This window comes from Felis catus, chromosome A2 (genome assembly GCF_018350175.1).
Source record: "Felis catus isolate Fca126 chromosome A2, F.catus_Fca126_mat1.0, whole genome shotgun sequence".
Classification (NCBI taxonomy): Eukaryota; Metazoa; Chordata; class Mammalia; order Carnivora; family Felidae; genus Felis; species Felis catus.
The window spans coordinates 19,386,195-19,412,508 of record NC_058369.1 but is presented as its reverse complement, the minus strand read 5'-3'; the positions used below and the strand labels follow the sequence as shown (position 1 = coordinate 19,412,508).

At 54.6% G+C, this 26,314-nt stretch overlaps 1 protein-coding gene across 12 annotated transcripts in view; it reads left to right on the top strand.

Moving 5' to 3' along the window:
- The window catches only part of CACNA2D2 (calcium voltage-gated channel auxiliary subunit alpha2delta 2), a 143,915-nt gene that overhangs the window by 46,535 nt on the left and 71,066 nt on the right, over positions 1-26,314 (top strand). For all 12 annotated transcript variants that reach the window (XM_045050543.1, XM_023249031.2, XM_045050536.1 and 9 more), the window contains exon 3: positions 25,652-25,768. In XM_045050543.1, coding sequence (XP_044906478.1) covers positions 25,652-25,768 — 117 coding nt within the window. The remainder of the gene's footprint in view (positions 1-25,651; positions 25,769-26,314) is intronic.

Below are 26,314 nucleotides of genomic sequence, written 5' to 3'. Positions count from 1 at the left end.
ACTTGGTCCCGGCTGCAGACACTAGGAACCTTAAATGATGGGCAAGAGCTGCCTCCCTCAGATTGGGGGAGGGGGATCACAGGCTGCTGCCCAGAGGTTGGGCAGAAGTTTATGATGGTTGGCAGTGGGGACAGGCCTGGACAGAGGGGGGCAGAGCATGGTGAGGATCGGCGGGGGGAGCACGCAGGCCCGAGTGTCTGTTTTGCTGATTGCTCCTTTTGCTTTCAAGGAGATTAAACTATTTTTAGTCTGCGCCACTGCTGGTGAGACGCCGGAGGAAGCCTTTCCATCGCCGAGATTTTCTAGAAGCTGCCAAGTGTGGTCTTCAATTCGATTCTGGGAGCCTCCTCAAGCAGGCGGGAGGGGATGTCACCATCTAGGGGTTGTGGGGACAGGCTGGTGTGTGGTTGCTTCCCGTGGTCCTTGCCGGGCTGGCCTCTGGAGCTGCGCAGCCCTGGACTGCGGAGAGGAGTAATCTGATGCGCCCGATGTTTGTAACGCTGTGTTTAAAAAAAGTAATTTATTTTCTAATTATTCCTTGTCTTGCATAACCGTGCATCGCCAAAGTGTCGCTATTTAAAATATTTATCTCTCCACGCCGCAGGAGCAGCTCTGGAGCGTGGAGGGGGAAGAAATAAAAGTCCGCGTGCTGGTCGCAGGCATATTACTTTGACTCGTCCTGGCGGCTTTGACGTCTCCCTGTAAATACATTTATTTTTCATTAGGATGTTTCTGAGCTTGTGGCCCCCAGAGAGCCAGAGTGATTACGCTCTTCATCTGTGAGAGATGCAATAGCGAGGTGCTCGTGGAATGAGCTCTGCCAAACGCGTCCTGCACTTGCTTGTCTGTGCCAGGGCAAGGGTCCGAGCGTGTGTGGCCTGGGGTGTACGTGTGCAGTGGGCATGCAGCTCTGGGCTTCACTGAGCTGGGTGGGCCACATGGCCAGGGACTTTGGCTGTTTGGTTAGATGGGAAACTGAGGCCCAGAGAGAGTCTGCTTCAGAATGGAATCAGCCTCACTGGCAAAGTGGGTGGCACGCCTGTGGCCTGAAGCCTTCTCTACAGCTTGTCAGGCTTTGAGGTTGGGATCGGGGAAATCCTGGGTAGCTTCAAGGGGTACACAGATCCCAGAGGGTCGAGCGGAGGGCCTACGCGTTCCCAGCACACAGGATGGAGCCTAGCTGTTCCCCCTTCTCTGCCCCTCCCCAGGCTGCAGGTTCCAGCCATGTTGCAGAGGCTGTAGGCATCTGGGGGCTGGAAACAGAGCACCCCTTCTCTGGCCACCCGGTGGAGCAGGGATCAGACCTGGCTCCTCCTTCACTAACGGGCTCTTTTCCAATCAAAAAAAAATTTTTTTAAGCTCACTGAATCTAAGAGAGGGTTTTATGCTGAATTTTAAAATACCTTATTTTTTCCAGTCTCTAAACTACTAATCTCCCGGGCTGAGGGATTCTGGGACAAAGGCAAGGCCTCGAAGTGGAAATCTATAAAATTAGCTTCGGCAGTATTAGTGTTTGCAGTTGGAGATTGAAAAATTGCTTTCCCAGGGTCTGATTGGAGGCTCCACTCTCCTCAGGAAAGAGGCAAGAACTCAGCACAGAGACACCCAGGAGGGCAGGCTGGGGGCGGCCAAGGGACAAATGCTGGGAGGCTGTTGTGGGGTTCAGAACAGCTTCTCGTAAGGAGGCCCCCTCCTGAGGCCTGTGAGCTGGGCCTGTTCTGCAGAGCGTGTGCTGGGGTGAGTGTGTCCTCTACCTGAGTCTTTCTTATCAGGGCACAGCTTCTCCAGAGATCTGGGTACACAGCAGGTGCCAAGTAAATGCTATGGAGCCCAGCTGGGTCCCTTCCCCTTTTCTTCCTGAGACCCCCCTCCTTGTTGCCCTGACCACTACTCCAGTTCTCTCACACAAGATAAGGGAGGGAGGGAGGCTTCCGGAACCTGACTGAGGGGCCAGCTCTGGTGCCTGTGGGTGCACCCGCCTGTGTGGCCCATCAGGCCTCTTGTGTGCTTGATTGCCTCTGATTGGCTGCAGCTGAATTCAGCAAAAGCTATTATTTGCCCTTGATGAGCCAATCAGATGGCCTCATTGGCCATTCAGAGCAGGCACCGGAACCTTGTGGTGGGGGGGGGGGGGGGGCGTGGGGGAGATGGGACACAGGGAGGTGGGGGCAGGGCAAAACAGATGCAGGACCTGAGCCTGATCTGTGTCCACCATCTGTGACCTTCACACAGATCACACCTCCCTTCCCTGACTCACCACCCCAAACCAGAGCTTCTCTCCCTGCATTAGGGTTATCTCCTAACCTTTGCCCTCACTGTTCCCTCTTCCTGCAACACCTTTCCTGGCACATCTACCTGCCTGAACCACACATCTGCTCCTTGGGGCTCCTTTCCACCTCTCCAGGCCAAGGTGAGCTGTCTCCTCCAAGCTCCCAGAGCCTGCTGCCTGCCCCTCTCTCTTGCAATGGCAGGAGTTATGAAAGTCATGGGGATGGTGGTCAAGGAGATTCAGATAGACAGGTGTTCAAACTCCAATTAGCCCCTTTCTAGCTCTGGGACCTTGGACAAGCTAGTTCCCCTCTAGAGCTTTGGTTTCACCCGTAAAAGGGCCTCATAATCATACCTCCCTGAAGGGGGTGGGGCCTCAACGTGGGGTTGGGGCTGTGAAGACAGGTCTGGGGGTTGGAGGTCCAGTAGCTGCTTGTGGCAGGGATTTCTTGAGCCTCTGCAGGCTGGCCCAGGATTTGACACTGATGGGGGCAGACAGCCTGGGCGCTCTGTTTTGGGTCATGTTCCTGGGAAACAGGCTCTGAGACACTAAGATTTACAAACAGAAGATTAATTGTGGGGGGTGGGGGTGCTCTGAGGAACCATACTTGTAAGGGGATATATGGAACCAAACTGGGCAGGTAGAGAAGCTGACCACATGCAGTTGAATGGAGGTCTCAACCTGCCCCATGGGGAGCTCTGGGGCTGGGATGGCTCTTTCGAGATGTCTTAAATTGAAGCCAGGGGTCCTAACCTTTGTACTCTGCACAACCCTACCCCTGGATGTAGGCTGCTACTGGGGAGGGTGCATGACCATGGATGAAGTGGCTCCCTTCAGCCAGAGGAGAGTCTCACATAGACTCAGCTGTGGGCCTTCATCATCTGGCAATTGGGGAATGAGAGCTCATCCTGATAGGGGACCTTCAGCAGTATCTACAACAGCCCACCTCTTGAGTCACTTGGACCCCTTGCTTCATATAATAAGTTTTCCCCCTGTGGAAACTCAGTTGCTCCAGAATGCTGGTTGGTCCCTTTACCTGGGAAACTTAGAAGAGGAAGAATAGCAAGATGAGCTCTGCCTTCCAACATAAAAGCCACAGTTGGTATGCAGCCTCTTTCTCCCTCCCCACTCACCCTAGATTCCCCTCACCCTGGCCCAGACCCTCATTCCTGCTGCGTCTGAGCTCCACTATGCCCTTCTCAGGCCCTTCTCAAGAAGCTTATGCACTTGTTCATCCTTCATTGCAGTGAGGCAGGAGTACAAAGAGGCCATAGCACTGGGTGTCAGACGTATTTTTCCCTGTCCCAGCATCTCCTGATAATAAGAATCAGTTACCTTTCCATGACTGCTGCTCTCCTGGCCTTAGGGGTCTGAAGTGACCGGCTAGCAGCTGAAACTCAAAACAAGATTCCCACCGTGTCACCTGTGAAAACATTCCCTGTCTGGGAACCAGGACTTGTAGAATCACAGAGCCTAAAATCCAAGTGATTGGAAGCCAGAATTCCCCCAAGAGGAGACTGGGTGCGAGGGAAGTGAAACCACTCTTACTTCTCTACCTCTTGGTCCCTAGACCTATGTATTCTTGCCTATTAGGGACCTGGCACTTATAATGCTCATAGATTTAGGGTGGGTACTGTGTCCTGGAGGATGGTTCCTCATTCTTTTTTTTTTTTTTAATTTTTATTTAAAAAAAAATTTTTTTTTTTAACATTTATTTTTGAGACAGAGAGAGAGAGAGAGCATGAACAGGGGAGGGTCAGAGGAAGAGGGAGACACAGAATCTGAAACAGGCTCCAGGCTCTGAGCTGTCAGCACAGAGCCTGACACGGGGCTCGAACCCACAGACCGCGAGATCATGACCTGAGCCGAAGTCAGACGCTTAACCGACTGAGCCACCCAGGTGCCCCACTTTTTTTTTTTAATGTTTATTTGTATTTGAGAGAGTGAGAGAGAGACAGAGCATGAGCCGGGGAAGGGCAAAGAGAGATGGAGACAGATTCTGAAGCAGGCTCCAGGCTCTGAGCTGTCAGCACAGAGCCTGATGCAGGGCTCGAATTTACAAACAGTGAGATCATGACCCGAGCTGAAGTTGGATGCTTAACTGATTGAACCACCCAGGCGCCCCTCCTTGTTCTTGCTAGATATCATCTCCAACTTGGTGGCTTTGGCATGCTTCAAAAGGACATTCCACCCAAGAGAACTGTAAACATGTGCACACAGAACCTGTACACAAAAGTTCATAGCAATGTTATTTGTGAGGTTTTTTTTAAGTGGAAACAACCCATATGTCCATCAATCGATGCATGAGTAAACAAAGTGTGGTATATAGCTATGTAATGGAATATTAGTCAGCAGTAAAAAGGATGGAGTTCTGATATACTCTACACTGTGGACGAACCTTGAGAACAGTATGATAAGTGGAAGAAGCCAGTCACAAAAGGGCATATATTGTATCACTCAGTTTATATGAAATGTCTAGAATAGACAAATCTGTAGAAACAGCAAATAGATTAGTGATTGCCAAAGACTTAAGGGAGGCAAGAAAGGGGTATGGGGTTTCTTTTGGAAATGATGAAAGAGTTCTAAAATTAAGAGTCTTGATGCTTGCACAATTTTGTGAATAGATGAAAAATCATTGAATTGTATACTTTGAAAAGGTGAATTTTACGGTACGTGAATTATATCTCAGTAAAGCTGTTATTAAGGGAAAAAATGTCAATTCCAACACCCTGTCAGGCTGGTGGCTTCTGGGTGGTCAGGTGTGTGATCGGACCAGTGGATCCTGTGTTCATGTGCCCACTGCAGCACTTCTTTTGCTGTAAAGTGGGTTCCTTGATCCCATAAGCCTGTGGGACCCCATGTCAGTGGATCAAGCACTTGGTGAGCTTTTGGATAGCCAGTGCCCTGTAGGAAAGGGAAACTGACCTGGTATGTAACAGCATTGTGCCAGTCTCAGTCAAGATGAATCACTGTGCCTTCTAAGGTTAGAGAAGTCCAGTGTAATCAATTTCCTACCAAATGGGGTGGTTGATCGCCTTGAGAAATAGTGCCGGGACACCTGGGTGACTCAGTTGGCTGAGCGTCTGACTCTTGATTGTGGCTCAGGTCATGATCTCAGGGTTGTGCAATTGAGGCACACTTTGGGCTCCACAATGAGCATGGAGCCTGCTTGGGATTCTCTCTTTCTCTCTCTCTCTCTTTCCCTCTGCCCATGTCCCCCACTTGCTCTCTCTCTCTCTCTCTCTCTCTCTCAAATAAAATAAAAATTCATTTAAAAGAAATAGTTCCATCATAAAGGTTCAGGATTTGGTCTCTGTTTCTGTCAGGTTGGGCATTCAGCAGCAGCAGCAGCAATAGCTAGATCAAAATTGGTCTTGGGCCCATGCATATTCTCAACCCCTAACATCATGGCTACACTCTGGCTACTCTGTTCGCGTACCCATCATACCAGCCCTGCAGTCGCTGATGACAGAGGCTGACCGATGGCAACTGGCGGAGTCATTTTGTCCAGTTATTTGGTGCCCCTTTCCTGGTAGTGCTATCTGGTAGTCATTGACACGCACAGATCTTCACATCTTGTGCCCACGCCCATAGGTCCATCCCCATGCCTCTTTACCAGGCTTCCTTATCCCTGATCTTCCAGACTTTTTTTATCTTGACAATCAGCCAAGCCATTTGTCACTTTCCATGAATCTGTATATATTCTTCCCATCTTTCCTTTTTATACAAAGTGGATGATCAGGTGTGCTGCCATTGCACTATCAGAGCCATCCCTGAGTGGGGCTGTAATATAGCTGCTGTTTTCAGCTCACATAAGCATACCAAGCTGACCCATATGAGAATAACCTCAGTCTTCTTCTTTCTCCATCTATTGGTCATGAGGGACCTCCCCCCACAACCCACTCCAACCTCCATGCAGTTTTAGTTGAGAGAGGGGCACTCGTGCTATGGTAGTGAACGAATGGGGTCTAGACCTCATGCTTATGCAGCTTTCCTGTGCCCTCTGACCAGGCTCATACTTGACCAAAAGTGCATCCCTTATTCTTAGGTGGGTTGCTCTTGGGCTCACAAGACCTCATGACTTCATGGGTCTGATAGAAGCCAGATGATTTAATATGCTTTTGTCATTTAATCATGTGCCATGTGCAGTCTCTGCCAGGGCCCAGTAATAATCCAGGAGCTGCTTTTAGAATGGTACTTGTTTTCTGTTGAAAATGGTCTGAACCCTATGACTATAATGTGATTATCCTATTAGAATCGGACATAAACTCCACACAGCATCCTTTCCCCACACAGATACCTCTGGTTATCATGAGACCAGCTAGGTCACGTGGCCCAAGCTGCAGGGCCAAGTTCACCTCATCCTGAACCTGCCACAGAACTTTCTCACTCTGGGCCTCACTCAGAGCTGAGATCCTTCCATATCACCTGGTATATAAGATGGAGCAGTATTCCCAGTCAGGCTGGTCTAAGAGGACAGCCACATTGAGTTCCTCTCTATGATTGTGTCCTTCTCACACTGGTGAACAGCCTTCCCATGGAACATAGTCATGGTAGGTTTCCCAGCCTTTTATGGTAGAACCACTGTGGTACGTCCACTTGTCTGAGCCTTTGATCCCTCTGTCAATTGTTTTTTATGTGGGTTCTAGCATTTCTACTTCCCTTGGTGTAGGGCACTGCTTTTGCCAGCCTTCCCACATCTCCTGGGGTCCTTGCTGGGGTGTTAGATCCTGTATCATGGGAAAGTGCTCCCACATTAGTAACCTCTCCCGTATCCAACCTATCTTGTGCCATCCTTGATCTGGCAACCTCAGGATCCAGTCCCGACTATCAAGACAGATTGTGGAGTGCCTTCAGATATAGTCCTCTCTTCTCCCATACCAGGCCCAGTACTTCCTGGATTGGTCATGTTGTGACTTGACCCCAGTTTTTGGTCTGGTGGTTGGGAAGGAAGGGTGCAGATTCTGAGGGGAATGTGTTGTTTTGTAACATGGAGGCCTCTTAATCATCTTTAAGGAAGGGGGAGTGGGTCCTAGCATTTAACAAGGAGGAGTGGCCACTGCTATAGGCTCAGAGAGTTTAGGGGAGTCTGAGGTTTCAAGGTTCTCAAGTGCAGTGGCCCAGATGTCCCCATCCTGCAACTCAGGGACCCACTTCTTCCCAATCAGGGTCCTGACCTTGGGCAGCCAACCTGCTAGGATTGAGACTGTAACTCCCGCTGGATCATTGCCACTCTTCTAATTAAGTCCTGTGCCTGACCCTCAGCTTTTTCTGCCTCTGGCTGCAGGAGATGAGAGTCTTTTTATATCCTGCCAAGGGGGCTTCTGACTTTCACACTTCACCTTAAATTCATGATTAATCACACTCAGCCTTTCATTGTCTCTGTCCAAAGCATTGATAGCCCTCAGCAACAGCTATCCCATTCCATAGTCCTTATAATTACACTTCCCTGAAACTCTCAAGACGCCTGAAATATTGTACCCATCCCCAGTTATCCCACGTCAGTTCACAATGGGTGAACATTTGATCAATTGCACCTTATCACAGGCTCCACCTACCACTACAGTGAGGCCCTCCCTGCCTCACTGCAGGACAGCGACAGCACGCACTTTAGAGTTGGCTTTTGGGGACCACTCCCAGCACTAGCTGTGGTAGGGTCAGTTCCCTGGAATCAGACTCTGAAATGGAGGCTGGTGTGCAGGTGTTTACTGGGGGAGTACTCTCGGGGGCCACACCTGTGAGGGGCAAAGGAGGCCGGATTGGGCAGCGGAAGTTTGGCTGCGACACGCTTGTAACAGAAGCCTCAGCCAATTCTGCAGAGAGTGCTGGAGCTGGCCTCACCCCTCGGAGTTGCCCCCCAGCTGGAGTCAGCCCTTTCTACTTCTCTGCCTCACCTGTGTGTCAACCAGAGCACAGATGAGGCTCTCCCTTCTGCTCAGGCCATAGCCCAGGCAGGGACTCAGTGGAAAGCAAGCAGCATCTTACATCTGGGAGAATGAGGGCCTGTCCTGAAGGGAGAGTCTGGGCAGCAAACAGCATCCACATTGTGGTGCCACATAACTCAGATCCAGGTTCTGGTTGTGCCTCTTCCAGCTGATACTTTGGGTAAGTCCCAAGAGCTCCCTGACCCCAGTGTCCCAACTGTAAAATGGGGTATTGCCAAGCCCCCAGGTTCCCAGGCATGGGACCTGGGGGTGGCTCAGACTGGGGAGAGCTCAAGGCTGCACGTGTGTGGGGCAGGGCCAGGTTCTGGTCACCGTCCAGGTGGGGGCCCGGGGAAACCAAGGTCTGGGGCAACCCTGGTTGGAAGAAATGTGAAACGTGAGCTAATTCTGCGTTGTCGACAAAACCCCATCATGTTTGGGTCCTAGTGATGAGCTAGATGACCCAGCACTTGGACAAGGGGTCAGGGGTGAAAACAGTTTTTCCTCTGGAGGAGCAAGCAGAGGGTGTTTTTACTTAGCCTGTCCCATGGCCATGGAGGCAGGCTGGGTTTCGAGGGCTGGACTCCAGGATGACTGGTGTCATGGTGTCATTTATTCAACAAAGTGACCAGAGTGGGGGCCATCGGGCATCTGGCTCCTAGTGGAGGGGGCTAGTGATGATGGCTGTCCACGGTGGGGAGCATTGAGGGCCATCAGGAGGTGGATAAGAACCCCTTGTGGAGGCCATGGGCTGGTCACTTTTGTTGAGGCCTCGGTAGGCCACGTGGTTCTGGACATGCCACAAAGGACCCCTCATGGCAAGGGCTCCATGCAAGTGGGGAGGTAGCTCAGAGGCAGGTGCCATGTCCAGGACTGGCACAGGGTCAGACTCTGGGTCATACATCAAGAACACCTATGATGTCAATGCTGGTGACTGGTGTGGTGGAGCCTGACCGTGGGGGTAGGTGCCCTGTGGGTGTGGCTGTGGGCAGGAAGGAGAGGGAGACGGCAAGCTGGGAGGAAGGGGAGGCTCTAAGATGGGCATGCGCGTGGCGGGCATGCCTTTTAAAACTATCATCAGCCTTAGTGTTCCAACAGCCTCTTTCACTTTGTAAAAGCCTTTTCTTTTGAAAAATAAAAGAAGATTGGAGGCAAGTACAATATTTGGCTGTGGCGGCTGCTAATTTGGCACTGAATGTCACCTCCGCCTTTCTCTTCCCTGATGCCAAGTGCTCCTTCCCTGGCTCTGGGTGGGCGGGCGGGGTGATGGGGGTGCAGGGCGGGCTTTCCGAGCCTCTTAAGATGCGAGATTCATTTCCTTAAACACACATTGTCTCACTGCAATTTCACGTCCGAGCAGTTCTGGCGAGGAATTAGCAGCCCCTGGGAGAGAGCGGGCGGGTTCTGTTTACACGGGGCGGGGGCGGGGTGGGGGCTGGGGGTGGCAGTACAGGCAGGGGGCTTGGGGCTGTTTGGACAGGGAACCCACAGAAGACCTAGGTCAGGGACTGCCTTTGCCTGGCCAGACAGCTTTCTAAGCGAGTCAGGCCAACCTTTGTCAAAAGAATGTATAAATCCTGCCCCATTTTAGATGTTCTGAGTACATGGAGGAGGGGGACCATGTAATGCTTTGGGGAGCAAATCAAGGATATTGGGCTCTCAGGTCAGAAAGGACAATTAAGACCATTTTGGGGGCACCTGGGTGGCTCAGTTGGTTAAGCGTCTGACTTCAGCTCAGGTCATGATCTCGTGGTCTGTGAGTTGGAGCTCTGTGACAGCTCAGACCTGGAGCCTGCTTCTGATTCTGTGTCTCCCTCTCTCTCTGCCCCTCCCCCACTCATGCTCTGTCTCTCACTCTCAAAAATCAATAAATGTTAAAAAAAATAAGTAAACTTTAAAAAATTAAAAAAAAAAAAAAAAAGACCATTTTGATCCAACCCCCGGCTAGAGAGGACTGGCTGAGGCTGACCCCCTTTCTGATGGGGTCTCACTAATTCTGGAGGCCACCCTTTGCTTTTGACTCAGACTCCCTGGACCTCTCCCCACACGGCTCCTCACCTCTGCCTGCATGTCTCCTCCACAGCCCTTGTCAGCCTAGGAGGCTGCCCTCCTATAGCTATGTGGGAGACGCAGCTCCACTCCGCAGGTGGCTCAGGTCTCTCCCCATCCCCATCAGTCGTCAGGGCACAGGCTCCCACACTGCAGGCCTGCCCGTGGACCAGCCGCCTCTCTCTTCAAGGCACTCAGGCAGTATGTGTGGTGACGGTGATCTTGAAGAGGAGGCTGAAAAAGGGCAGCACTTTAACCCCTTCCTCGGTAGTGCCCTTCACACAGCGTGACAGCAGCCCAGAAAATTCGGGCCTCCCTGGCTTGGGCACATTTGGAGACATCCTCCAAGGCTGCGGTTACCCTGTTGTACCCTCTCTACCTTCCCCCTGCCCAGCCCCCTCCCCCCGGCCCCCAACCCTCACCACTGAAGGGTCTTGGTTCTGCCCTGGGCACCCCATAGATGCCAAGTCAGGGCTGAGCCAGAGGAGTACCATGGGGGAGGTGGCCCATCCTCCAGCTCTCCTGGGCAGCTGCTCATTCATCACCTCTTAGAGGGGAGACCTGCTAATTTGTCAGCCCATTAGCTGGGCACGAGCAGCATATGGACCCAGTTCCTGCTACCCTCTTCCTGCCTGCCTGGGATAGCAACATCTGGGCTCGCTGCGTGGCCGAGATCCGGGCTTGGATCCCAGGGGGCACCATCTTGCCCCAAGGCTGAGCCCCTCAGTGAGGCAGCCAAGGGTTAGCACCCGGCTTCTGCAACAAATCCACGCTTGGAATTAGCAACAAAACCTCACTAAGCCCTGGGCTGAGGAGAGCCCTGTTTTTAGGAAACTGGATTTTATTTTTAGTGTTTAGAGAAAGGTAATTTTTTTCTCACCCACTATCAGCAAGGAGATCAATTGTTTTCATGGTGTTTCTAGATCCTCTTGTCTGGGAGTGGGGGTGGGCAGAAAGGCTCGCCCAGTCCCAGTCCCATGGCCCCATTGTGGCTCCCACACACACAGGAGGGAATTTGTGCCCTGGGGGCTCTCTCAGTGCAGCCTGGCATGTCAGGCAGGGGGGGGCTTCTGTATCTGTGGAGTCAGTGGCTGGAAGGAGGCACCAGCCCAGTGTGAATATGTAACCAGGGCTGGGCTCTACTCCCTTTGAGATGACAGGCAGAGAGACAAAGGACTGGGGGGCTCAAGGACTCCCTGGGTCTGTCGTAAGCACAGTATGCACACAGATGCTTCCTGAGGCCTACTGTGTGCAGTACTTGGGCAGAGGGATGGGGGATTTGGGGCTGCACTCAGGAAAGGGTACACCCCTTTCATTCGCAGTGAGACTTCCCCCCACATGCACATGTGAGCCTGGAAGAATGCACGCCAGGATATGTGCTCCTAGACACACACTGTAACACATGCTTGGGCATGCATTGCACACTCACGAGAACACCATCCTCCTTTTGTGTACACACACTCTGCCGTGCACTACACACGATGCCTTCTAACATACACGTACAGACACACACTCAGGCACATACGCTGGCTCCCAGCTCTTGCGTTGCCTGCATTTATGGCAGGAGATAAATTTGCAGTTTAGCAACCTTAACCTGCTAGCACTGTAAACTCAGAGAGCCTGATACCCAGGCTTCATGGTATGTTGGCAGCCCAGCAAAGCATGGTGCTGTATAGGAGGGGTTTCCCAGCCAGCTTAGCCTGCCAGCCCTCCGGGCCAGAGCACGTCTGGTTCCCAGCTGCAAGAGGGGCCCATGCAGACTACCTGTGCCTAGGTAGAGTTGAGAAGCAGGGCACTACCTCAGGGCCTTGGTCTGGGGCATCTCCAGTGCTTCCCAGGGTACTCTCCCAGGATGGAGAAAGAGACCGCAACTTAGAGGGGTCCAAGCCCCGGGGTTAGAGTGGAGGCTAGACTGTGTTCATGGCAGGGGCAGTCTGGAGGCCATGCTGAGGTCATGGCTGTCTGGCACCTTAGCCTGGTTCTGGAGCCTGGAGGAAGGGGCTTCCTGCTTGGACCCCTGTGGAGCACTAAGAAGAACAGACCTGAACATGTCCCGGTAGGGGTATGGCAGGGCAGGGACTGTAGTCAGATTCTGGAAAGGCTCAGAGTTCCCCAGGGCTCCATGGTGGCCAGAGAAGGGGAGAGGCCTGGGGCATGGACTGCCCATCCCAGTGTACAGGCAAGGCAGTGTACAAGGCAAACCAGAGGGGCTAGGCTACACTCAGAGATACTCAAGGAACAGTGACTGAACAGGGCAGACCCATGCCTCTTGCCCTTATCCCATCCTGCAAGCCCCAGGAAAGGGCCCATGGAGTCCTTCCCCAGGATCCTCCCCCAGCAACCCCAGTGACCTGGGCTTATAGACTTTGCTAAGGGGACCTGTCAGTGCCCCCCCACCCAAAGGGTCTCCCAGCAGGCCCAGTGGCATGGGTGGGAGTGGGGTAGAGGGGAACATGGCTTCCCTGGTCTCCTCTCCCTGCTAAGGAGGAAATAGGGCCGCCTTACATAATTGGGGCAATTTGTTCCACTCTTGTCCTGCTGGCATCATTGCCCTCGTCGCCTCCTTGCTCAGGGAGCCCTTGACAGAGCTAGAAGCTCAGGCGTCCCTCCCTCCTCCTGGAGGTCGCCGAGCAGAGGACGCAGGAGCCCAGAGAATCGTCGCTGCTAAGACCTGGCAGGCACCTAGGCGTGGCGCGGAGGGGCCAGAGACCCAGGCCTCCCATCCCCAGTCCTCCAGGTGACCCCACAGTTCTCAAAGAGTTTATGCTAGCAGACCGCCCCCCATGGCTGCAGTGAGGGGATGAAGCTGCCTCTGCCCTGGCACTAGACACTTCCGCCCAGCAGCTTCCTTCACAGCCTCATGGCTAGCTGCTCATTCTTCTCTACCTTTGTTTGCCATTCACCTGCCAAGTGGACACTCTCTCTTGCCTATCTATTCCCACTCCTCTCCTGGAAAGTCTTCCCTGACTTCCCTAGCATGGAAGAAGGTGCCAGCAGCTCGAACCTGGGTCCTCCTGGCCCTGCCCTGCTGCTCACCCCTCCCTCTTGGGCCTCAGTTTGCCTGTCTACATCCTGAGGTCCTAGACTTCCATACCGGCAAGGCCAGAATGGTTTCCTGCAGGTAGAAGCACCTCTTTGGGAGCGTGCCCACCACTGGGCCCAGTGCAGATCTTTGCTTGTCCTCCCCACAATCCCACTGGGCAGACAGGCTGGGCGAATGACAGGCCTCAGGGCCTGATGGTTTCTTTGGGTGCTGGTGGGGCCACTGAGGATTCAGTTGGCACCATGCATCGATCTGAGTGAATGATCCTGGGCAGATGAATTAGGGGCTTGTTTTGCTGAAGGGGCTGCATTTCCTGCGAGGGTTCACCTAGGTGCCCTTGAGATGAGTTCTCCAGGAACATTTAAAACAGAGTAAGGTTTGCAAACACCTTAGACTTAGCTGACCCCCACTGGCTTTCATAGCCCCGAGGCAAGAGGCCCCATGGGCCTAGCTGAGGGGGAATTAAAAGTGGCTTCCCAGAGAGAGGAGCTGGGGAGCAGGGTTAGGGCTGTGGAGGATCACAGGTTCCCATGGAATGGAGACCACCTGCTGGGAGGTGGAGGGGGCAGTCTGGAACACAGTCTGTGCTCCAGTGTGTGGTTAGTCTGTGTAGTCACTGAATCCCAGCTCTAATTACTCTGTGCCTCAGTGGCCTCGCCTGTGAAATGGGGACAATGACTAGGCCTTGTGAGAGTTTGATATAGTGGACGGCCAGCATGGACACTCTCATGGGCCCCACTGGTGTTGGCACATTTCCCGTGGCAATCTCTACCCCGCTGAGGAGGTGGCCCACCTAGACTGCGAGCATAGACACAGCATCTGCCTCCCCTGAGCAGAGTATGCTTAACTTTGAAGTTCATGGCTGTTCAGACCAAGGGCCCTCACGGTGCAGTGTGTGCGGGCACAGTAAAGACAAATTTTGGCCCCAGTGGCCACTGGGGTTCTTATGGAGGGAGAACCCGGAACTCGGGGCATCAAAGATGGTCCCTCCCTCCCCACAGTGTGGTGAGGGGAAACTGAGGTACAGAGAGAGACCAGAGCCTGCTCAGGAGCACCCAGCTGGGAGTGGGTGTGGAGATCACTGACCCCCTAGCTCTGGGAAATCCTTGTGTGGTGGCCATTCTGAATTTTTCCTGTCCACGTGTGGGAACTTTCCTATGAGGGCTCAGGAAAGCCTGTGAATGATGGGAGAGAATGGGTCCCCTGTGGCGTGTGTCCCCAGCATGTGCTTGTCCTTGTTGCACACACGTCCCTGAAGTGTTCCTGTCCTGAGTGTGGCTTCAGCATGTACAAGGCTTCCGTGTCTAAGTACTGTGTGTTTGTTTATGTATGCTTCCAATGAATTCTACAGAAGATTTAAGGGCACTTACAGGGATACATAAAATTCGAGAAGAGCCTATAAATTGGAAGTAGGAGAAAAATAAAAGAAACATGAGGGAAAGGACAAAGATGGGGTTGGGAGGTGCTGGCGCAGGATGTGGACAAGATAGCCGGCATGGCTGTGCTCCCTGGTACACTCACTTGCATACTCACCATGGGCAGGAACCAGCTTGGCTCTGTACCCACTGATTTATCAGTGCCTGACACTTGAGCACTGTGACCCTCCTGGAGACCTGATCTAGAAGCCACTGTCAGTCAGGTGTGCCCTTGCCCTCACCAGGCCCAGCACCCTTGCTGTTAGGAGACTGTCCATTGCTGTGTCCAGCAGGAGGATTTAGGGCCATGACCTTCAGGTAGCCCCAACCATCCTGGGGCCAGAGAAGTTTCACTGCTTAAAACATTTCAAATGGCTACAGACCACCTTTTGACATATGGATGGAAACCCATGGAGCGTCACCCAGGTGACATTCGTGACAGTTGTTGGGTCTGTCCAGGCTGTGGTGCTTTCTCTGTGAGCCTGGCAACGTCCGAAGCAGCTTTCTAGCACTGGGCATGAATGTAGTGAGGTCAGCGTGTGCGAGCTGGTCTGCAAGATCTGGTGGATGTGCCTGGACCTACAGTGTGTGCCCAGGGATGGGGCAGGACCCTTCAATGACCTTGCCCCTTTCATACTATGGGAGGCCACAGCCACCTCCCGGTCTCACCTCTGTCTCTGTCTTTCTCCCCCATACCTGATGCGTGAAGATCTCATGTTTTCATAAGAGCAGTCAGCCTGAGGGCCTCTCTCTGTGATTGGTGCTGTCATTATTTGGCAACAGCTTCAGCAGCGAGTTTCAGCAGCAAAGGGCAGACTTCCAGCCTGCAAGGCCTGGATAGGCTAGCCCTGCGGGGCAGCATGGGGCAGGGAAAACTCTCAGGGCCTCGGGAGCAGCCCTGGAAGGAGGCCCCACAAGAAGCCGGCAGCACCTTGCATTTGACCTTTCATTGTTGAGGAACACCCCACAAAGCAGCTCAAGGCTGTGTGGATGCTGAGGGTGAAGGCTTGTGCGAAGGCACACCACTCGTGAAGAGCAGAGCCAGGATTCAGGCCATGGCTTTTTAGCCATTCTTGGCTGTAAGTGGAGGGGACTCGGGGCCAGGAAGGGCTCCCCTTTGGACAGATTCTACCCTTCTGCCACTTCAGTTGCCTCGTCTTTGAGATAAGAAGCCATCCAGCTGCTGAGCACCTCCTCGTGCCCTTGTCACAGGTCAGGGAGGGGGACGGATAAAGGAAAATCAGGTGAACCCACATTCTCCCAGGAAGCTTGGGAGGGCAAGGTCGGTTTCTGGCCATTCTGGGGTTCCCTGAGAGACCTTTCCCAGCCCCTGAAGAGGGTTGCCCTCCCTGCTAGGAGGGGTGGAATGGAGGTGATGTGGGCAAAGGAAGCAGTCTTTGTCCTTCGCTCCCTGGCCCTCAGAACTGTGCCTCAGGCCCACCTTCAAACCCATCTCATGAGGGTGTATATGGGGGTAAGTTCCCGCCACTCTGGGCTGAAGGACAGTCATTTAGATAAGACCTCCATAGCAGCTAGAGCTGTAAAAATGATTAGGAGCCCTCCCGGGACCACCAAAGGTCCACTGGAGCCTCTACCCACACTGACTCCTGTAACCCTTCACCCTGCCCTGCCAGGACTCTTGCCCAGAGAGGCAGGAGGGGGGCCCCATAGGAACCAAGATGGGCTCAGAGGGGGAAGGGATTTAAGAGGCCAGATGGCAGGCCAGTGACCAGGCCCTGGGGTCTTTCTCCTCAGGCTGTTGTGTGGGAGAGAGGGGCCATGTGCCCTGTTCTTGAGGGCAGGGTCCACTTCCAAGGCCATGCTGGACCAGGGCTCCTCAAGGTGGTGAGCCAGGTAAAGGGCAGACCAGACTTGCCAGGGGATGGGGGACTGTGGCCCTGAGACCTGGAACTGATGGCTGGAACTTGAGAAGCCTAGTGTCATGGGCCCCTCCACTTACTGCCTAGTTGCCAACCCATTTGTCCAGCTGCCAGAGCCTTGGTTTCTTTAGCTGTAAAATGGGGACAACAACCATACCTGCCTGTGGGGATTGTTCTGACTCAGTGGGTTAAGTGCAGAGCCCTGTCTCACCTCCTGGAGGGGAGGGCCTATCCTCACTGTTGTCCCTCCAAAGCTCAGAGGCCGAGGAGTCCTAGGGGAAGGCAGGCAGGGCCCACTGGGTAGGGAGGCAGCAGGAGAGAGCTGAGCCAGGGTGGGTGGCAAAGGGGCCCAGACGCTGGCACAGATAACCTGTTTCCCATAAACACAGGCGCCTACACCAGCCACACGAGTTGGGAAGCGAGGGTGTGTTTACTCACACTCCCCCGTGCCGGCTGGTGTGCTGGGCACAGCTTCCCTCCCAGCTGCCTCGACAGCCGGTGGCTCCCTGCTCAGGGCGGGGAGCCAGCAGGGGCCCCAGATCTGCCTACAGTTCCATTCCCCTCGGGCTCAAGTCCCCCATTCCTGATGCTATCCTGGACCAAATCAGGAGGACAGGGGCCCTGAGAGTCTCCTCTGGTGTCCATGTGGTTGGGCTGTGATACACTCCCTGGCTGTTTAAGAGCACCTGAGTAGACAAAGGCCTGGAGGAAGACAGACAAAGTAGACAAAGGCGGGAACTGTCTGGGACCCATGCCTTGAGTTTAGACCCACGCCCCCTCCATCCCCACAATCCAGCTGACTTCTCAGTGAGTGCTTCCCAGTGGGGTGTGGATGGCACCCAGAACTAGTGGGTGCACATTGCAAGTGGGTGCCGTTGCAGGGCCCCTGGTGTCCCATGGACCCTAGGATGCTGGGACTCCATGTTTCTGGTTCTCTGCTCTGTGAGCACCTTATCTGAGCTCAGCTGGTCTGTGCATCATCTCCATGGAGTGAGGGCAGATTCTTGGCTGGGCAGGAGTCTCCATGGCACTGTATTGCCCTTTTGAGACACACAGGTGCCCAGTGCTGACATGGCAGTCAGGGACATTGGAGTGTGTCCTGCTAGCCCCCATGGACTTGGCCATTTGACATTGTCACCTCTGTGGTAGTGACACACCGCCCTCCAGTCAGATTCCTTTCTCACCTCCCACCTGTCCACAGACTGTTTGACCACCAAGGAAGCCAGAACCTAGGGAGAAAGGTCAGACTGCAAACTTCAGGTAGGCACACAGCCATGGGGATGCTGCTGTCTGACGATAACAGCCTAGAGTCCAGCCCGCTGTGCAGGGTGACCATGAGTGAATTCCTGCTCAGCACCCCTGATGGCTGGACTTGCATGCTTCCTGTGACAGGGAGCTCCCTATCTATCCAGGCAATGTTCCCAGGGTTTGGGAGCCTTGAGTGTGAGAAAGTTCCTCCAGTTTTCCCTGAGCTGGAATATGACCCTCTCCTCCCAGGTGCCATTAGGGACCTCAGAGTTGTGCCCTCAGGAACTTTGGAGAAAGGACTTCTGCTTGGAGCCGGGTGGAGCCATGCCCGCCCCCCTACCCGGGACTGCTCTCACCTGAAATACATAGGCCTTAACACTAGAGGCCTTGTTCCAAGTCAAGTCTGGAATAATGGTTGGATAATCAGGATTACCACGGTTTTAAAGTCAGCTTAGAAATTCACATCTCTTTCAGAGGAGCAAAGATGGGCCACACCCAGGAATGGTCACGCAAACAGCTTGTGTTTGTGGCTGGCCATGTCTTGCCCTGGGGTGTGTGCGGGGCAGGCCTCGCAGAGGTGGGGGTCTACATGGAGACAAGTGCAGGGAGGGCTGCACAGACTGGCCCTAGCTCAGTTGGGAGGATTTGGTTTATTGTTTTGTGTTGGGTTTTGTGTCTTTTGAAAAACAAGAGATTGAGCCTTTTTATGACATGGATTTTACAGCGTAACGAGGCAGCGTAATTTCCCATTCTCAGCAGCAAGTGCACTTTTTACACTAATTGCATAATTAGACATAATGTACTAATTGCGGTAATGGATGACAGTCAACGAAACTTTAACTTTAAAAACAGGGAGGCGTTGCTGGGGGTGGTGGCGGGGGCTTTGTGCCCCTATGAGTTTTTCCAAGGGAAATCTGCTGGTGAGAGCTCCTACTGGCTGCCTCTTGGGGGCCCAGGGTCCACTGAGCCACCAAGGCCTTCTTACCTTGTGATCTAGGCCCCAGCTCCCTCTCCTGAGCTGCCTGGCTTATGTAACCTCCCTGTCTGCTCACAGTCTGTCCCCCAGCCTCCCTTCTGCCCTCCACAAGCCCCTGTGCTCCTGCTACTGAACAGTCCACTGATGTTCCCTCCTCCCAGCCTCTGCACCTGCCATTACTCCTGCCCGGTTCACTATTCCCTGGCCACCCCTGAGTCTGGCAGACTCCACCCAGCCTTTCAGACTCTCCCCTGTAAAGCCATCCCAATCTTCCCCCCCCCCCCAGCTGGCTGTACTCAAGCAGGTGAGCCCCATTCCCAGTGTCTCTTGCATACCTCTTCCTGCTGCCACCCCTCTGTCCTTGGCAGTCCAAAGGGACACCTGTCCCCTCTGGATGGTGAGTCCTAGGAAGGCAAGGACAAGATCTGGTCCATCTCTGCTGCCCCAAGCTCAAGAGGGCCCTAGAACCGGTGGCGTGAATGTGGCGTGCCCCAGTGGAAATGTAAGGACATGGGGGTGGGGTGGGGAGTAAATGGAGCAAATAATGGGCCACCCAGGAGGGCCACATCCTGACCTCCTCCTCAAAGCCAGGCCAGGAGCCCTCCTCTCTGCTCCCACACTGCCTTCATGTTCTCCATTGCAGCCCCCATAGGACCACATTGTAATGGCCTGGGTGGTGTCCATGACTTCCTCTAAACAGACGGTTCATTCCAGGAAATCCCTATTCAGTATGAAGGTTGGTAATGTGGCAACCAGCATGATCATGTACAAACCCTGCTTGTGACATGACACCATATATGGCTAACTATGGAACCAACCCACCACAGGATGGTGGCAGTGTGGCATGGCCACATGAGAACTACTGTGGCAGCCGGTGAATGTCAGCAGCTGATGAACATGTGACCAAGTGGCACATAGTCCCCTGCCTGTGCACCAGCTGTGTGCTCTGAGGGTCCCTTGCCCTTGCTTTTACCGTAAGTCCCGCACTAGGTAGGCCAGGGAGGGGCTACACCCTGGCTGCAGAGAGCTGTCAGCCACACACATAGTCCAGGGCCTGGACTGTCTCCAGAGCAGCTGGGTTAGGGTTTTTATGCACCCACTATGGGGCAGCCCCCCTTGTCCCATCAGGACCTGAGCTGTGGCGCTCAGGGTTTGGGTAAAGGGAGAGCCCAGGAGCTGCCACCTGTCCTGGATCTGTCCTCGATCTCTCCTAAGTCCTGAGTGCTCTCAGTGGGAGGGGACCACAGGTACCTGGCTACTCCATTGATCCTATGGCCTTCAAGGGTGATTAGCAGCCATGTCAATACCCTCAATTTTTCCTGCAAAGGCAGGAGATGGGCAACAGTCTGGCGGGAGTGAGGTTGGAGGCCTGAGATCCAGCTTTGCCCTGACTGGCCGGGGTCCCTGAGCTAATCACTACCAGTTTCCCCCACCTCGTGGCCCAGCTCAGGGTCCCTAAGCCACCAGGAGCTCCCCGTCCTCCGACCCAAGGCTCTCCTGATCCTGGCACAAGTGTGACCCATTCCAATCCCTGTGACCCTGTGGCCTTTCCAGTGCTTGCCCCTGTGGGCTGGCCTCGGGGGGCCCAGCCCACCATCTGTGGTCCCCTTGCTGTTCTCCGTGCAGGGGCCTGTTGGCATGAGGGCTAGGTGGTTAGGACCCTCACCAGCTGCTCCTTTCAAGACTGGGGACTGGATACTGAGACATGACTGGACGGGGTTAGAGAATAGGAAATCCCCTCGGAGGTCATATTGTGGGGCCCTACTCCCTGTGCCCTGCCCATGCCCTGCCCAGTAACCTGAGTGGTGGGAGGGAGCCAGGATGCTGGAGCACCCGGGTAGCTGAACACCCAACTGAGCCTGGGCCTGTGAGGAGACAGCCAGCAGCAGGGCCCAGCCTGTGTCAAATCTTTCTTGTTCCATTTTCTTTCTGATTTAATTTTCCAGAGATTAGGGCCCGTTCACCTTCGCTGCAGAGAGGAGCCTCACACGCACCTGGTTTTACTCCCAGTGTTGGTTGGTTATATAGTCCATCAGGCTGGTTCTGCCAGTCCGCCCCTCCTTCTCTCCAGAATGGAGGCCTTCAGTGTGACCCTGGTTCCCTCACCTTGTGCCTCACCTTCAAGTACGGGAATAAGTGCAGGGAACCGAAGTGCACAGATTGTGACTTGAAGCAAGGGTTTTGGGTCAGACAGATCTGGTTTGAATCTGATCTCTACTGTATAACTTAAGCTCTCTGACCCTCAGTGCCCTGTCTGCTACATGGACATGATCAGAAGTGTACCTCCTCGGGTTGTCCAAGATCAGTGAGGCCAGGTGTGAAAACATCTGCCCCAGGGTGGCCAGAGCCAGCACTCAGTGAACAGCATCGTTCCCGGGGCCTCCATTGTCCCTCTTTCCCCTTTGCCCCCCTCTCCTTCCCCTCCTCGCCTTCCTTTTACTCTCCTTTCTCCCCACCTTCCTACTGTCTCTGGGCAGGTTAGGTGCTGGCTCAGGGCCAGGCCCCACTGCCGCCGGTTCTGGGACTTTGCAAAGAGCCTTTCCAGTATGACTGGGGGCGTCCAGGTCTCCAGTCCTGGGGTCTCTTGTCTCCTGTGATGGCTGTCTCTGTTTCCAGGTACCTCAGAACTTGACCCCACTCTGAGTCAGGACTGTTGGGAGCTGTGGGGACGAGGGTGGCTCTGTCTGCCCCTGTGTGCATCCAGGCTTCCTGCCCAAGGTCGTCGTATCTACAGGTGTCCTCTAGGCTCCTCTTTATGTGGAGGCCCCCCGGGGAAGCAGGGGGGCTGAGCAGAGGTTCTGGGGCCCCTGACCTTGGCCTCCACAAGCCCTTAAAATCCTAGGCCGAAAGGCTGGCCAGATATACCACTTAACTAAAGAATCACTAGAGCTGAGAGAGGGTTGGGGTTGAGGCCAGTACTGGGACACACAGGGAGGGAGGTGAAGAGATGAGGGGAGAGATAGAGGGACAGGTCTCCATAACTGAGTGGGGGAGGTGCCCTCAGGGGAGGAAGCCATAGGTATCTGAGGGGAGCCAGGGACTCCTGTGAACAAAGGGCTGCAAGCTGCCTCTGAATTGTCATCCCTTGGGGTCTTAGCTACCCCTGCTCCCAGCCCTGTACCCCCCCCACCCCACCTCCATATGCTCACCTGGCCCCAGCCAGCCTGTCTGCCAGTCTGCTGCCCTGACCCACTACCGTTCATCATCTCTGTGGGATAGAGCCCCTGCCTCTTCCTCCCCCATCATGGCTGGTGCCGAGCTGCAACAACCTGTAGACCTGTGAGCCCCCAAATCTTTCCTCAGTCCAGCCGCCTGTGCAGAAGTCGGGGCCTTGGAGGCTGTGCTGCTGTGGGAGCTGTTGGGTTTTTCCAATTAGCTTGCTGGGCCAAGGACACCAGCTGGCGTGCGGTCCTGCTGTGGTTGTTGAGGCCCTGCACCCGGTGCACCCTGGCCTGTCTGTTGCTTCTAAGTTGACCCCAGGGACCAGGGCTAGAGGCTGGGGCTCAAGGGGAGCCAGCCCTGGCATACTTTCTGCCCTGGGGTCTCCCAGGCTTCCTGCTAGGCCTGTAGGTAGAAAGCATCTCCTCAGACAGCATCAATGGAGAGATGCCCTATCTCCCAGGGTGGGACCATCTGCTGAACGGTGTCACTCAGATCTCCCTGGGACACAGGGCTCAGCTCAGGTCCCACCCCCAGGAGCCAGGGGCACCTGGAACAGGTTCAGGGGAATGTTTAGAGGGATGAAGCACTCGAGATAGAAGGAACAAGGGCTACTATGTCTCAGGGGCTCTTTTGGGATTGGGGCACAGGCTTGGCTGGTAGTTTGACCAGGCCCTGAAGCTCTAGGATTCAGCCCTCATCTCTCCGGAAACTCCTAGCCCATTTTACCACCCTTGCTCTAGAGAGGATTTAGAAAGGCAGGGAAGGCAGACGGGAAACAGGGACAGCATGAGCAAAGGTGTGGTAGTGGGCATCAGCATAGGCTGGGGACCCAGAAGCCTGCAGGGACACACCAGGTCAATGGGCTGGAGAGGCCACCAATGCTGACACCGGGGGCCAGCAGAAAGATGTCATAGAGGGTCCTTGGGACAGGAAGAAAGTGTGGCAGATGAAGCACCAGGTTCCAAGGGGTAGCACAGCTGCAAGCAGGAATATGAGTCAGACTGAGGTCTAGCTGGTCGCAGAGCTCTGCTCTTGAGCAGGGAATTGGGCATATGCATTTGCCAAGGGTCCATTACACACAGGCCCAGTGCCTGGGGAGAGCTGGAAGGGAGCTGGCTTTGGCTGTGCTGTATCAGTGGCGTCTCTGTGTCTAGGCTCCCCTGTTGTCACCTCTCGGGCCCAGGCTGAGGTGTTGGAGACAAGAACAGTATGGCTGGAGAGGGGCTTCCCAGGAAGGCCTGGGAAGAGGGTGGGGCTGGGGGCGAGCCAACCCCAGGAGACCACGGCTGTCTGCCCAGGAATGGGAGCCAATGGCTTCAGATCCTTAGTGTACAGATATAGCAGAGAGAGTGGAGGCAGGGAGGGACTGATTCCTTATGCAGAATTCTGGTGATCCTCAACAATAGCAGCAGCGACAATAGTGTAGGTTCTTTACAGTCCTCCATCAGCCTGCAGAGAGGGGACTGCTGTTCTCTTGCTTAATAAATCGGACACCAAGGTTCAGACGTGAGGTGACTCTTAGCAGGGTTCCTGCTTTCAAGCCCTTATGCCACCTTTCAGGGCCCTGGGGTGTGACCCTGCCACCTGGAGACCCACTCCCTCTATGGCTCCTGAGCCCTGTCTTAGCCACCATGCGACGCTGCAAGGGCTACCCTGGATCCTGTGGGGAGGAACTCCGGGGCTCCCAGAGGAGAGTTGTCAGGTGGCTGCTTGGTCCAGCCTCTGATCCAGGACTGCCACGGCTATGGACAGCCCTGGTTTGGGACACCTGGGAATGACCTTGACAGGAGAGTCAGGTGTCCGAACCTCATCCCTTACCCAGAGAAGCCAGGCAGCTGCGCCCCCTGCTGGCACAAGTGGGCCAGGGTGCACTCGGCCGAGGCTTTAGAAAGTATAGCTGGCCTCAACAAGCCCAGGGTGTCCCGGCTCCAGGCCAGCAGCTCATGCTTGGGAAAGGGTGTATTTTTAAAGCCCTGAAACCTGGGAAGGAGAGGTCCAGGAGGACCTGGCTTTGCCACTCAGAGTCGTGTGGACTTGACCTGTCCTTTCTTGTTTCTGAGCCTCAATTCCCCCCAACAGTGGGCACTGCACTCCAGGCTCTCCACATTTCCCAGTGACCCCAGACTCAGACCCCTCCTTGATCTCTGTCTCCACCATCTTCTGTCTGGGGGCCTCTGCCCTGGGGCCCAGCCCAGGGAACCCAGGGAACAGCCTGGCCTGATGCCACTTGGGGCCTCCGTCCTCCCTGGCCCTGCGTCCAGGCCTCATGCCTCGCCCTCTAATCGGCACTGCTCTGTGGGAAGGAGCGAATTTGCCACAAATTATTTTGTTCTAAGAGAAGGACAAAAAGAAAAGAGAAGCTGGGAGGGATGGGGGGCGGCAGGAGGAGGAGACTGCCTGAGCCGGCTTTGTGTGGCACTTTAACCCTTGGACTGCTGGGTGCTGAGTGGGCGGCAGGGCAGGGGCTCTGGCGCCTGATCCCCCACCTCCTCCCCCATCAACTGCTGGAGGCCTTATCTCCCCCTCGTCTGGCTGTCACTCTCCGACCTTATCTTGCCTGCCTGTCTGTCTCTCATCAGCTGCCTCTCCCACCTCCTTATCTCCTCCTCATCACCTCTTCTCTCTCTGCATTCCTCTTGGTTCTGCACTGCCCAATGGCGTGGCCCGATGGCAGCAGTTCAGTAGTGGCATATGACCTCTGTGAAGGAGTCAGCTTTGGGAGCAGACCTCTTGGGGTCATTTGGATGGACACACGTGAGTGTACAATGCACACACACGTACGCACATGCACACATCCATGCATGTGCAGACACCCAAGACCCCAGCCTGGAACAAAGAGGCCGGCTGAATTCACTTCTGTGACTCACATATAAGCCCCAGGCTTCATCTAGAGGCCCTAACCCCATCCTACCCCCAACATGCAGGCACATGCACACAGATGGATGTGTGTTGAGCCATAACACACACACTCACGCATGCAGATGCAGACTGTCAGCTTTATACCCCCACGTGAGTGTGTGCACAGACCCAGTTCTCAAGGAGAGAGGGGCAGATTTATCCTCCCCACATGCCTCCTTTTCCCTGGTCCCTGCCCCCATATTCTGTGCGCTGAATGAGAGAGAAACCCCTAGGGGTGCCTAGAGTCCCCACTGCAGTTTCTGTAAATGCCCTGGGGCAACACCAGCAAAAAAGGGTATAGGGGTGGCTATATGTGATACATATGTGGTGTAGTGAGTGTGACAGTGTCCTCACGTCAGCAGGCATGTGGTATGCCATGTGTGCTTATTGGTCCCATCTCCCCCTCTCCCCCCCCAACACACACACCCTGCCTCCTATTGAACCCACCCTTCCGCCTCTGCTGCTCTCAGCCACTCTGAACTAGTCACGCGGTTGTTGCTCATGGCTCCTGGAGGAGGAACCCTGAGTCCCAGAGAAGGCAGTGACAACCCCATCCCACCAGCCACAACCAGGGCAAGCTGTGAAACCCATGACCGTAGTAGCCTTTCTTCAAGTTCAGGAGGGCAGTGGGCCCAACCCTCAGACGTCCATGCTCTCCGAATGGCCAGAGCCAGAGTTGGGGCAGGGCCAAGGGCTGGATCATACTGTGCAGGGGGGATATGAAGGGGCTGTGACATGGAAATGTGGGACCACCCTGGCCTCACCCCTGGCTCCTGCTTCCTTCTAGATCTACAAGGACAACCGGAATCTGTTTGAGGTGCAGGAGAATGAGCCTCAGAAGTTGGTGGAGAAGGTGGCAGGAGACATCGAGAGCCTGCTGGACAGGAAGGTGCAGGCCCTGAAGGTAGGTGCAGTTATGTGGGTTGAGGGAGGTCCAGGCGAGTGGCTCTGCACTGTGTGGGCAGTGTGCCTACCCAGCGTGAACACGTGGCCCTCCTGGCCCTCTGTATTCAGGCTGAATTCACTGGCAGGGCTGTGCCCACCTGGACTGTGGGCAGCAATGGCAGGAACAGATAGTTTTATCTGGAGGGTGACCTGGGGTCTTGGGGCTCTTGTGCGGGCATGAAGATGGGGCCCAGGCAGGCTTGGAGTTCTCAGATTCCTCTGTTCTATGAGCGTGCCCTGGGTGAGCATCTGCTGATGTCTGGGAGGGTAGGCTGCAGCTCTGATGGGGGGGGGGGGATGTGGAATGGCCCCAAATGCCCCACAGAGGATGTGGGAGCCATGTAATGCTAGGGATTGGAGCCCCTGCTCTGCCCATGACCTTGAATGTTTCTCTGCCTCCCTCTGAGCCTCACTCTCCCCCTCTAATCTTAGAGAGGTTTTGCCTGTCAGCTCCAAGGTGCTGCCATTCTGGGAGTTGACAGACCCTACTCAGCTGCACTGACCA